The sequence below is a fragment of the Lagenorhynchus albirostris genome, chromosome 15 (assembly GCF_949774975.1).
Source record: "Lagenorhynchus albirostris chromosome 15, mLagAlb1.1, whole genome shotgun sequence".
NCBI classification, from domain to species: domain Eukaryota; kingdom Metazoa; phylum Chordata; class Mammalia; order Artiodactyla; family Delphinidae; genus Lagenorhynchus; species Lagenorhynchus albirostris.
In genome coordinates this window covers 43,822,789-43,836,602 of record NC_083109.1, presented here as the reverse complement: position 1 = coordinate 43,836,602, position 13,814 = coordinate 43,822,789, and the positions used below count along the sequence as shown (strand labels likewise).

The following is a 13,814-nucleotide window of genomic DNA, read 5'->3' as shown; positions in this document are numbered from 1 at the left end:
TGGCCCAGGGGTGGCGCACAGGGCAACGACGGGCCTAAGCAGACTGCAGGCGTAGTCTGCAGAGGAAAGGGGACCTAAAGGAGCCCAGGTACAGGTGCCCGTCGTGCTCGTGCACCTCGCTCACGTAAGCAGCCACCTGCCCATCAGGGTCGTGCAGGCTCCTCCGGAAGGCCCCGCTGTCACTGAGCTCCAGGACGAGGCTGTACCGCGGCACGAACTTCATCACCGTCTCCTGGCTGAACAGCTGAAAGGGAAGCACAGTGAGAGGAGAGCGTGACACGGGCCACGTGGAGTCCTGCAGGCCGGGCACTGTGGCTCTTGTCAACTGCTGGGCACGTCCCACCCACCCTGCCCCCCACCTCCCCACCGGCTCGCTTCCACACGGCACTGCAGCTGCCTTTTTAAAATACCGGCACACCCCACACCTGAACAATTCAGTCAAGAAGTAGCTTGTGGAGCCAAGCAGGGTAGGTGCGTGCAGGGGTGGCCCAGACCAGAGAGTCAGTCTGAGCAGGGAGAGTCCACGCTGGAGAAGAGAGAGGGCCGTGGCTCCAAGCAGGGTGTCAGGGCCCAAGCAGGGGAGATGGTGTCCTGCAGCAGGGTGACCTGGCACAGGCCATGAGCCCTTACGAGGTAAGGCCCCTGCACACGGCTGGGAGGAGGGAAAAGGGCTGGCATGGGTGCTAGAGCCCTAGCCGGGGCCATGTGATGCTGGGGCCACAGGACAGCTGAGGCCACGTGACGGGACAATGGCTAGACAGGGACAACTGGGCAATCTGATCGCATAGGTATGAAGGAGCATGAGACCCGGGTTTCTCACCTTAGAGAAGGGAAGTACAAACACAGACAGTAAGAAAACTGGCATAAATCCTGTGGTATGGGACCGGAAGCAGAGATACAGCCTTACTTACGGTTTTCAATTTAAAGAAACAGATGAAGATACATAAATGTAGGTGTGAGGGTCTGTGCACGAACACGTGTGCATACATACCCAGCTCTGTCACGAGGGCCTGGGAGCAGCGACCCCCCGTCAGTAAGCACACTTAGCACCTGTCCCCTCTAGGAGAAGCCGGGCTCCCTGACAAACGGCTGATCCCAGAGCCGGGCAGGGAAAGAACAAGAGGAGCCTGAACAATGTGCGGGGCCAGGAAGCAGGAACTACTCCAAGAACGACTGGGACACATGCAAAGGTCAAGGGGCCATACGGAAGGGGCTCCCACTGGCCACAGCCGGACAGTGTGAGCGTCAAAGTAAGCAACGATGGTTAACAGATCATAATCACTGATGAAACCATCAACCCCGAGATCATAATGACACTTACTAACTATCCCCACAAAATACTTATTAATTACAAATGATGAAGAGTAACTTCACAGCAGAAACCCGGCACCCACCACTGGATGAGGTGACGGGCACTGCAGGGACAAGTGGACACCACGCACCTCCCGACAGGTCACGCTGAGGGCACTGGAGAGGCACAGCCTGAACCTGACCATGAGAAACACCAGGCAGCCCGAGGCAGGGACATTCTGCAGCAGAGCTGACCTGGGATCCTGAAGGTCAGGCCTGGGAGCCGCTCCAGGCTGAAGGGGACAAGGAGAGGTGGCGACTAAGCCAGCCCGATCCTGGGCACAGTCCCATTACAAAGGACAGCCCTGGGCCACTGACGAGCCTGAGCTGGGTCTGTGCACCGGAGGGTCACCCGTATCCGCGGGACATCCTATCCCAAGGGAGTCATCCCTGCTATAGGAACAGCGCTTGGAGCATCCGGGGGCGACAGGTCAGCCACCTGCCTGCAAACAGCTGAGGGAAAGACATCCTCTGTTCCCTTCCTGCTGCTTTTTAGGTCTGATGTTGCCTCAAAACTAAAAAAAGAAAATCCTCAAAGACTTCAACAACATTCTGAAGAAAATCTAACCTCCTTTTCAAGTCTGCAAGGCCTGTGGTCCTCTCCCACCTCCCACCTCCCACCTGCCCCAGACCCACCATCTATCTCCCAGCCACATGACGACGCCGGGCCACTCCTACCCAGGACGCCCATGTCCGGGAACACGCCCACCCCGCTGGCCCTTTCTCACACACGGTCTTGGCTCCTGATGCAGACACTGTTCTAGGCGCTGAGGATAACGGAGAGAACTCAACAGAAGAAGCACCTGCTCTGATGGTGCAGAGATGCAGCCTATCAACCAGGGGGGAGATGCGATCACCACGGACAGAGCACATCCTCTGATGGTACCAGCTTCAAGCACTCACTATACTCAGCTAAGGGCATCATCTGCATATTCTCATTAAATTTTTCCATCACCTAATGAAGTGCTATTATTCTTCCCACTTGACAGATGGAGAAACTGAGGCAGAGAGACCACACCCCCTGCCCAGGGCCCCACAGCTGGTCAGGCCTTCCTCAAGATCCTTCTCCTTGCACACTGCCATTCTGCGCCCTCCAGGTCCCAGCGAACAGATGTAACTCTGCAGCCGACGATGCGTCATTTCTGAACAGTGACCTGCCGAACTTGGAACAACACTGAAGGCCATGGGCCAGCCTCACTGAGAAGGTGCCCACAGCCCTTGGCAGGGCCCAGACACAGGGCTACGTGCCGCACAGACTCAGCAACTGCTGCCCAGCACCTTCCAGGACCTTAAGGCTCAAATAGTTTAGTATTTGCAACTAAGGACATGGGCGAAATCCCATGAAGGGGGTGATGAGGCTCCGAGGAGGCAGGAGGAAGCGGGGCGGGAGGAAGGGGCACCTGCAACCACTCAAGGAAGAGCTGAGCTTGCTGAGGACGGGGTCTCGGGGAGAGCGGAGAGCAAGAGGCAGGGCTAGAGGCCCAACAGGTCACAACGGGGAGGGTGACGATAAAAATACCCAGACAAGGAAACCAAGAGAAAAAACTCAGAGGGCTCAGATGTTTACATTTACGTTACAAGGCAAAGAATAAAATATGTTTTAAAGAAGTCGTTAAAAGCACCAAATACTATAAGCAGAACTAGAATTTTCAGAGCTTCCATAAAGGTCAAAAAACCCATAATTAGATGCATTTTCATTTTGTTTTTTGAAATCAATAGTTCTCATAGTTACCTTAAAAATCATTCTTTTAAGATACGGTCTCTCAGATAAGAAATCCAACATGGAAAACCCAGGATTGGAGCGAATGGTCGACATGCCGACCCAGTAACCCCCGGAGCTGCTGGCTCGGATGTTGTCTGGGAATCCAGGCAAGTTCTCCACAAACAGGTCGGCCCCTCCCTTCATCAGGCCAGACACGTAGAACCTGAAAAATTCGCCCAAGCAGGCAATGAGTGGCAGCCCCCAAACTGAAGGAAAAATTTTAGCCAAACACCAAATTGGTCTTGGTCCCAATAACCAAATGGATACAACTGTAAACCCGTCCATCACAAACGATGGCACGGCTGCTCCAAGAAGCCCTCAGAGCCCTGGGCCCACCCAACAAGAAGCAGGTGCGGGAAGCAGGGCCGGACCAGGCCCACCAGCAGGGAAAAGGGCCGGGATCACAGCCAGCATTCCATCAAGACTCTCCCAGCCCATGACGCGCAAGAAGGCTGAGGAAGGGAGAGGGAAGATGACTCTCTCATCACACAGGACAGGCACCCGCTGCGTCCCAGGCTCTGCAGCTGACACCTCACAGCCGCCCGGCCCACAGCTCGGTGGACTTGACATCAGCTCACGCACCTCCTGATCCTCGCCATGGTCAATTCCGCCACCAGGACAAAGTCCTCCGCAGGTGAGAGCTGTACCCCGTTGGGAAACCGCAAGTGGTCCAGCAAAACCTTTACCTCCTTGGTCTCAGTGTCGTACTCCAGCAGGCTGCGGGAGCCAACAGCGGAGGTCACATGGGGTGTCTGGGGGCCCCTGCTGGGCTAGAGCCCTGCTCCCGGTCTGGGCCCTCAGGCACCCTCCTCCAGACAAGCCCACGGTCAGCTCTCTCGCGGACCTGAGCACTGGTTCAGCACCAGGGAGGGCCACCGTGGCTGCAGCCTCACAGGAGTCCCCTTCAGAGGTCGCCTGTGAGGTCTCCCCCCGCTGCGAGACCACACCCTCAGACAGCCTGGCCATTCTACCTTCATTTCTCCAAAGAAGAAAGTGAGAACATCTCGCTGTTTCATTGTGTCCGCCACCTGTTTCCAGGAGACAGTAAGATCCTCCCTTAAAAGCTGAGTACTATGCTCAGAAACACCCCAACAATTCCTGGATGTAGTAAGCTCTGCGAAGTCACCCTGCCTGTCTACGGCCTCCCTGAGGAGAAGATCCAGAAGGAACACTCACCGACCATCATCTGTCCCCTCCATCACCAGCAGCAGATAATCTCGTCTTTGCCATTTGCTGCTAGAATCCGTAAAATAAATCTTCCTCCCGTCCCGAGTTACTGTAAGATCATTCACAAAGGACATTTTCCTCCCCTCAATGGGTGTCTCGGAGGACAGCAGCAGTTTTACTTCACCTGAGGGAAGGCGGGGGGAGGAAGAAAAGGAAAGAAGGGAAGAAAGAAAGAAGAACGAAGGGGAGAGACTTGCTTGTATTCTAAGAACGTGTAACTCAATAATTTCAAAATATCAATCGGCCTAACTGATTTACAAGGAAAAACTAAATGAGCTTCTCCGTGTCCTGACAGAAGATTTATTCCTTCTTACAGTAAAAATCAGTGTTTTCCTTTCTTTCTATTAGGTGATGAATTTTTTTAGACCAGCTCCACTAAAGGCAGAATCCCCCCTCTAAGGATGAGGAACTCCTTTTATCAAGACCAACTGACTTAAAAATCTGGTAAGAATCTTAGGTTAAAAAGGCAATTTTCTATTTGTCTGCTTGAGAGAAATATAGAATGTTCACCTCATCTGCTTTTAAATTTAAAAGGCAGAAATCATAGTAAATCTTTTTAGATTGTAGCACAAACGTTCAAGGAGCGCTCAGCGCTTCCCACATATAATCCCATTTAAACCTCCCACAACTATCGCGCAAGGCAGGCACTCCCGTCAACCCTGCCCCGTGGGTGAGGAAAGCAGGCACAGAGAGGCTGAGTAACTCTCACACAGCCAGCACCCAGCAGAGCGGGGGCCGCCCAGGGGCCCGGTGCACCACCCACGATGGCAACTCCTCCCTCAGCATGAACCTCCCGCTGAAGCACACACAGCAATACTGTGGCACTGATCGAGGTGACATCGTGCTCAGTCAGGGGAGAGAAAGAGGAGAAGGAACTGGAGGAAGGAAAAGACAGAGAGGCAGAAAACAAACAGCAAGACCAGATGCAGAGAAATACAGAGAAGTAAAGACAGGAAGAGGAGCGTAACATCCTCAACATGAGTCCTTCTGAGATTCTGTGGCTCAAACACAAAGGCCAGGGGAAAGGAGGGAATGGGCCAGAAGCAGGCGTAAGTGAGGAGCCACACGGTGTGAATACTGGCTGGTATCTGCAGGTAATATTTTCAGTTCCATTCAGTGAATAAGAAAAACATCAGGGTCTCCAGTAGACTGTACTGAACAAATTCTACTAAATCCATTTATAAATAAATGCACATACTGTTTAAAAGATCAGCAATCATCATAGAAGGAAACAAGTTACTGTCACTTACGTTTCCAGGGATTTACTTCAAATAGCCCTTTGTATGCATCAGCCACAAAAAGGGTCCCGTTGGGCCCGGCCCGGATGCCCAGGGGTCTCCCACAAGCAGGCTCATCATCTCGGGTTTCTAGGGAAACAAACAGACAGGAATCAGTGGCTGGTCCAAGATTTGTGGCCCCTCAGTGTCCAAACACTTCCTCCACCCCGTCCTAAACCTGCATCATGCTGTAGAGAACAAAACAGACCATGGCTTCAGAGACAGACTCGGCCCCCCATGTTCCAGCCCCCCTAGAGCTTAGGACAATTGTCCAGCATGTCTAGAGGGACCACCCGAGAATCTGGATGTGGACATAAGCACAGCAACTGATACCCAAGAATCAAGTTCACATCAGCATCCTGAGACTCAAACAGTTAACTCAGGGACGTCAGCAGACACAGGCCCCACTCCCAAATCCCCCAGAACCTCAGGAGTGGGATTTAGGCCCAACAGCTGGACCTGAATGCTATGCCCATCCAGGGACATGGCAGGGTCCCTCCTTCCGTCATAAAGGGAAAGCTCCTATTTTACTGCTGAGATCCACTCTCCTGTTCTGCTACCTATACTCTTTTTAAACCCGTGGCGGAGCATATTTATTGCTGGGCACTCACTGCAGGGCACTTACCGCAGAGTGCTTACTATAGGGTGCTCACCGCAGGGTGCTTACTATAGGGTGCTCACCGCAGGGTGCTTACTGCAGGGTGTGCTCCTCAAGGTGTATACTGCAGGGCACTTACTGCAGAGGCACTTACAGGCAAAATACGGAGCGGGAAAAAGCAGGTTAAATACCCAAATGTAGAGTATGATTCCATCACATAAAACCATGTGTGGGTGTGAGTATCCATGAACAGAAAGAAATCTGAAAAGTTATTCATTAAATTGTTAACAGTTACATCTGAGAAGACTCTGAAGTGATTTTTACTTTCTTCTCTGCGTTGTTTGCATTTCACCATAAAAATGCATCATTTTTAGAAAAACATTCTAGCTCTTAAAAAAATAAGTCTGGGAGCTACCAGTTTTTAAACAGTGAGTTTCTAACAGCTGAGTGACCTAAGGGTATTTCACTCTGGATGCAGGGCTGAGGTTCCTGAGGGGCTAGTACAGGAATGCGCTCCAGCACGTGAGGAACAAAGCCCAGCACCTCCTGCAGCAGCTCTGGGGTGTGGGGGCCCGGCAGGGCCACGGCCACAGCTGGATGGGAAACTGCAAGCACAGGTGGCAAATGAGGAGCCCAGGCAGCCTCTAGCTGGGCCGTCAGGCTCTCCTCCTCCAAGAACCCGACTTCTGGGGAAGACAGCTCCTTCTGGCACCCTCCTGGGTGCCTGGAAGAGACACACGTCAGGGGTCACTGACTTACTGCATGGGCCTGAGCCAAACCGGGCGATGGTCTCTACTTCACCGTTTTCAAGTTTTACGACTCGGCCATCTGCTGTACCAGTGAACATTACATCTGTTTAAAGACAGGAGGGAATAAGGGTATTACTGGGTTAGCCTAAAAACTGTGCTCTCACAACCTTCTACAACAGAGGCGGCCAGTCTGTGCTTTTTATCTCCAGAGAGGAAACGGCAGTTTTGAAGATGAAGGCAAGTGGTGTCTGGGGACAAAAGTCTTAACACGTGCAGCGATAAACCCCACGGGGGACTCAGACAGCATGGTCGTGACCCCGAGGCTGGATCCAGGGCACAGCAGACACCAGTCAGGGATAAAAACAGGATTTTCTACCCTCAAAGAAGCGGGGACCCTCGGGCTGTTCACGTCTGCTTCATGTCAGTGTCTGCTGCTGAAGCCGATTACACCCAACCAAAGGGGAAGAACTGCTAGGAAGGCCCTCGGTGTAAAATTAAGTGCTCACTTCAGCAGCACATACACGAGAACTGGAACCACAAAGATGATGTGAAAATTCATGAAATGCTCCATATTTTTAAATGTATATTGCAAACTCTAGGGCAACCACTAAAAAAAGTTTTTAAAATAAGTATAACTGATATGCGAAGAAAGGAGAGAAAATAGAATCATAAATGTTCAGCTGAAACTAGAAAGTCAGAAGGAGAGTGGAAGAGAAAATAAGAAATAAAAAAACAAAGGCAATGAACAGAAAACAGTAACAAATATGGGAAATAGAAATCCAACTACAGTTAACCCTTGAACAACCTGGGAGTTAGGGGTGTCAACTGTCACCCCGTGCACTGTCGAAAGCCTGTGTATAACTTTATGGTCAGCCCTCACATCCTCCAGGTTCTGCATTCAAGAGGTTCTGCATCACAAGGTTCTGCACCCGTGGATTTAAGCAACTGTGGATCGAGTAGTGCTGCAGAATGTATTTACTGGAAAAAAAATCCACGTGTAAGTGGACCCACGCAGTTCAAACCCGACTTGTTCAAGGGTCAACTGTATATCAATTATCATTTTCAACATCAATGGTATAAAAACCCCAATTAAAAAACAGAGACTGTCAGAGTGTATCAAAAAACAAGACCCAACTATATGCAGTCTACAAGAAACCCTCTTTAGATATACAGACACATATAGATTAAAAATGAAGGGACAGAGAAAGATATACTACACTAACACTAATCAAAAGAAAGCTGGAGTAGTTCTATTAATCTCAGAGCAGCTGCAAACCTAGGAACACAATCAGGGATAAAGAAGGCCTCCACGTAATGACAAAGGGTCAACTGTAGAGAAGACATAACAGTCCTTAACATGTATGTGCCTAAAAACAATCATCAAAATACATGAGGCAAAACTGACAGAACTGCAAGGAAGCAGATGAATCCATGATTAGGGGAGGAGACCTCAGCATACCTCTCTCAGAAATGGACAGATACTGATGGACAACAAGGTCTGACTGTACAGCACAGGGAACTATATTCAATGTCCTGGGATAACCCATAATGAAAAAGAATATGAAAAAGAACGTATACATATGTGTAACTGAGTCACTTTGCTGTACAGCAGAAATTAACACAACATTGAAAATCAACTATACTTCGATATAAAAAAATAAAAAAGAAATGGAAAGATCCTGCAGACATAAAATTAGTAAAGACACAGTTGAACTCAACAGCATCACTGACTAACTGGATATCAACTACCTCATCCAAACAACAGCAGAATATATATTTTTCTCAAGTTCACATGGAACATTCACCAAGACAGACCATATTCTGGGCCACAACACACACCTTAACAAATTTAAAAGAATAAAAATCATACAACGTCTGCTCTCAGACCGAAATGAAATTAAACTAGAAATCAATAACAGAAAGAGAGCTGGAAAATCACAAAATACTTGGAGATTAAACAACGTGCACTTCTAAATAACACATAATTCAAAGAAGAAACCTCAAGAGAAATTAGAAAACATGTTGAACTAAATTAAAATGAAAATACAACTTATAAAAATTTTCTGGCTGCAGAGAAATCAGTGCTTAGAAAGAAAGTTGTAGCATCAAAGGCATATATTAGAAAAGAAAAAAGACCTAAAATCAATCATCTAAGTTTCCATCTCAGGAAACTAGAAAAAGAAGAGCAAATGAAACCCCAGGTAAGCAGAAGAAAGAAATAATAAAAATTAGAGCAGATATCAATGAAATTGAAAACAGGAAATCAATAGAGAAAAATCACCAAAACAAAAGCTGGTTCTTTGAAAAGATCAATAAAATACTGGTTTGGCCCAAAAGTTCGTTTGGGTTTTTCCGTAAGATGCTACGGAAAACCCAAATACACTTTTTGGCCAACCCAATAAATAATCCTCTAGCCAGGCTAACAAAAGAGAAAAGATAGAAATTACCAATATCAGAAATGAAAGCGAGAACATCACTATAGACCCCATGGACATTAAAAGGATAATAAAGGAACACTATGAACAACTCTATGTCCACAAATTTGATAATGTAGATGAAACGGTCCAATTCCTTGAAAGACACAATCTGCCAAAACTCACACAAGAAGAAAAGAGACAATCTGAATAGGTCTGTATCTATTGAGGAAATGAATCAATAATTAATAACCTTCCAAAAGAGTACCAGACTGAGATGGGTTCACTGATGAATTCTATTAAACATTTAAGGAAGAAATGATACCAATTTTCTATAATCTCTTCCAGAAAATAGAAGCAGAGGAAATACTTCTTAACTCATTCTATGAAGCCAGCATCACCCTAATACCAAAACCAGACAAAGTCACTTCAAGAAAACTACAGACCGGACTTCCCTGGTGGCGCAGTGGTTAAGAATCTGCCTGCCAATGCAGGGGACACGGGTTCGAGCCCTGGTCCAGGAAGATCCCACATGCCGTGGAGCAACTAAGCCCATGTGCCACAACTACTGAGCCTGTGCTCTAGAGCTCGTGAGCCACAACTACTGAGCCCACGTGCCACAACTACTGAAGCCTGCACACCTAGAGCCCGTGCTCCGCAACAAGAGAAGCCACCGCAATGAGAAGCCCGCGCACTGCAATGAAGAGTAGCCCCCACTCACCGCAACTAGAGAAAGCCCTCGCGCAGCAACGAAGACCCAACGCAGCCAAAAATAAATTAAAATAAATTAAAAAAAAAAAAAGAAAACTACAGACCAACATCTCTCATGTACAAAGATGCAAAAATCCTCAAGAAAATATTAGCAAATCAAATCCAACAATGTATAAAAAGAATTATACACCCCAACAAAGTGGGATTTATCCCAAGTACGCGAGGCTAGTTTAGCATTTGAAAATCGGTTAAGTAATCCACAATATCAACAGAGTAAAGAAAAACTACATGAACATATCAACAGATGCAGAAAAAGCATTGACAAAAACCCAACACTCATTTCATGATAAAAACTTTTAGCAAATTAGGAGTAGAGGGGAACTTCCTCAACTTGATAAAGAATATCTACAAAAAACCTACAGTTAACATCATACTTAATGGTGAAAACTAGACGCTTTCCCACTAAAATCAGGAACAAAGCAAGGATGTCTGCTCTCATAACTCCTTTACAATACTGGACTGAAAGTTCTAGCTAAAGCAATAAGACCAGAAAAGGACATAAAAGGTATACTTATGGGGAAGGAGGAAATAAAACTATCTTCACTTGTAGATGACATGATTGTCTATGTCGAAAATCCCAAAGGATCAACAATAACAAAAAAACCTCCTGGAACTAATAAGCAATTATAGCAAGGTTGCAGGATACAAAGATAATATACAAAAGTCAATCAGTTTCCTACATACCAGCAATGAACAAGTGAAATTTGAAATTAAAATCAGAATACCATTTACACTAGCTTCCAAAAGAATGAAGTATTTGGTTTAAATATAACAAAATATGTACAAGATCTAGATGAGGAAAACCATGGAACTCTGATAACAGAAATCAAAGAACTAAATAAAAGGAGAGATATTCCATGTTCATGGATTGGAAGATTCAACATTGTCAAGAGGTTCTTCCCATCTTGATCTATAGATTCAAAGCAATCCCAAGCAGCTATTTTGTAGATATCCACCAAATGATTCTAATGCTTATATGGAGAAGCAAAAGATCCAGAATAGCCAACACAAAAAGCTGGAGGACTGACACTACCTGACTTCAAGACTTACTATAAAGCTACAATAATGAAGGCAGTGTGGTAATAGCAAAAGAAGAGACAAATAGATCAAAGTAACAGAATACAGAGCCCAGAAATAGATCCACAACTCATCTCTAACAAAGAAGCAAAGGCAATATAATGAGGTACAGATGGTCTCTTCAACAAATGTTGCTGGAACAACTGGACATTCACCTGCAAAAAGATGAACCTAGACACAGACCTTACACCCTTCACAAAAATTAACTCAAAATGGATCACAGACCTAGATCAAGTAAAACACAAAACTACAAAACTCCTAGAAGATAAAAAAGGAGAAAACTTAGTTGACTTTGGGTGTGGTGATGACATTTTAAATATAACACCAAAGACATGATCCATGAAAGAAAGAATTGGTAAGCTGGACTTCATTAAAACTAAAAACTTCTGCTCTGAGAAAGACACCATCTAGAGAATAAGACAAGCCACAGACTGGGAGAAAATATCTGCAAATGATGCATCTGATAAAGAACTTGTATTCAAAATATATGAAGAACTCTTAAAATTCAACAATAAGAAAATGAATAATCCAATTTAAAAAATATCCCAAAAACTTAAACAGACACCTCACCACAGAAGATATACAGATGGCAAATAAGCATATGAAAAGATGCTCCACATCATATGCCAGCAGGACATTGCAAATTAAAACAGCCATGAGATACCACTTCACACCTATTAAAATGGCCAAAATCCAGAACACTGACAACACCAAATGCTGGCGAGGATGTGGAGCAACAGGAACTCTCATTCACTGCTCGGGGGGAATGGAAAATGGTGCAGCCACTTTGAAAGACAGTTTGGCAGTTTCTTATGAAACTAAACATACTCTTATTATACGATCCAGCAATTATTTTGCTATTTGCCCAAATGAACTGAAAACTTAAGTCCACGAAATAATTTGCACACAGATGTTTACAGCAGGTTTATTTATAATTTCCAAACCTTGGAAGCAACCAAAATGTCCTCCAGTAGGTGAATGGAAAAATAAACTACGCTACATCCAGACAACAGAATATTATTCAGCAATAAAAAGGAATGAGCTATAAAGCCGTGAAAAGACATGGAGGAACCTTAAATGCATACCAGTAAGTGAAAGAAGTCAATGTGAAAAGACTATATGCTGTATAATTCTAACTCTAAGACATTTGGAAAAGGCAAAACTAAGGAGACAGGAAACAGATCAGTGGTTGCCAGAGGCTGGGGGCAGAGAGGGATGAAGAGGTGGAGCACAGAGGATTTCTGGAGAGGCAGTAAACATTTTCTGTATGATACTATAATGATGGATGCATGTCATTAAACATTTGTCCAAACCCATAGAACGTACACACCAAGAGTGAACCCTAATGTAAACTGTGGAATCTGGTGATGATGATGTGTCAATGGAGGGTCATCAATTATAACAAATGTACCATCTTATGGGAGATGTTAATAACGGGGCAAGGGACTTCCCTGGTGGCACAGTGGTTAAGAATCTGCCTGCCAATGCACAGGACACAGGTTCAAGCCCTGGTCCAGGAAGATCCCACATGCCACAGAGCAACTAAGCCTGTGCACCACAACTTGAGCCTGCGCTCTAGAGCCCGCGAGGCACAACTACTGAGCCCGCATGCTACAACTACTGAAGCCCCCACGCCTAGAGCCCGTGCTCCACAACAGGAGAAGCCACTAGGATGAGAAGCCCACATACAGCACGAAGAGTAGCCCCCGCTCAACGCAACTAGAGAAAAGCCCGCGCACAGCAGCCGAAGACCCGATGCAGCCAAAAATAAACAAATAAAATAAATTTTAAAAAATAATAATAATGGGGAAAGTAGGGGGTAGGGGATATATGGTAAATCTCTGTACCTTCCCCTCAATTTTGCTGTGACTCCAAAACTGCTCTAAAACATAGTCTATTTAAAAACTTAAAGGATGTTCATCGGCAACTCTGGAGGCTAGTGCCTCCCTCCACTGTCAGCAGCAGTGGGTCCCCAGGGCCTTTGTGCGGTTCACACCTGCAGGGGGTAACCAGAAATATCACCAAAGGACAAGCAGTTCCTTTAAGAGAGAAAAGGGAGGCGTGATGAGAGAGCAAGATGAGGCATCAGACCAAGTAGAAAAGACAAGAAAAGCATCCTCTGAGAGATTTTTTAAAAAATCACTATAACTCCTCAAAGTTCCAGTTTTAAATGTCAATACTGGGTTCTTTTAACCAAAAACACAAAATCTGTGAAATTAATAAACATCAAAATCTTTTTAAGAGAAACATGAAGCTCTATCACGAAGTGCCCATCCCTCCTGAACAATTCTGACTTTGCCACCAACTGGCAGAAACACTCAGTCCTCGGGCCAGCCAAACAGTTGGGCTGGGAAAGAGGGGCTGGTCCACAGCAACAGAAGTGGAGGCGTGGGCCTGACAGGCCTTCGGAAGGAAACAGAAGCACGCTGGCCGCCCATGCCCACAGCCGTTCCACCGTGCTCTGGAAAGACGGCCAGTGAGCAGAGGTAAGAAGTAGCTGGGAAATCCTCACATCTCAACCCTCGGCAAACTTTTCATTAACTATATTTTTTGATTCCTGAGCTTAACTCTCATTCTAACAGACAGAAA

At 46.3% G+C, this 13,814-nt stretch overlaps 1 protein-coding gene across 8 annotated transcripts in view; it reads right to left on the bottom strand.

Annotated features, from left to right (window-relative positions):
- Positions 1-13,814, bottom strand: part of APMAP (adipocyte plasma membrane associated protein) — a 98,153-nt gene that overhangs the window by 70,946 nt on the left and 13,393 nt on the right. For 6 of the 8 annotated variants that reach the window (XR_009535291.1, XM_060123086.1, XM_060123087.1 and 3 more), the window contains exons 4-9: positions 6,974-7,066; positions 5,590-5,706; positions 4,289-4,463; positions 3,695-3,829; positions 3,083-3,275; positions 116-244 (exon numbers count right to left, since the gene is read on the bottom strand). Coding sequence is in view for 7 of the 8 variants with exons in the window: in XM_060123086.1 (XP_059979069.1) it covers positions 116-244; positions 3,083-3,275; positions 3,695-3,829; positions 4,289-4,463; positions 5,590-5,706; positions 6,974-7,066 (842 nt within the window). In the remaining variant the exon portion in view is untranslated. Of the gene's footprint in view, positions 1-28; positions 245-3,082; positions 3,276-3,694; positions 3,830-4,288; positions 4,464-5,589; positions 5,707-6,973; positions 7,067-13,814 lie in introns of those variants that run through there. The other 2 variants (XM_060123085.1, XM_060123090.1) reach the window with 2 other exon arrangements.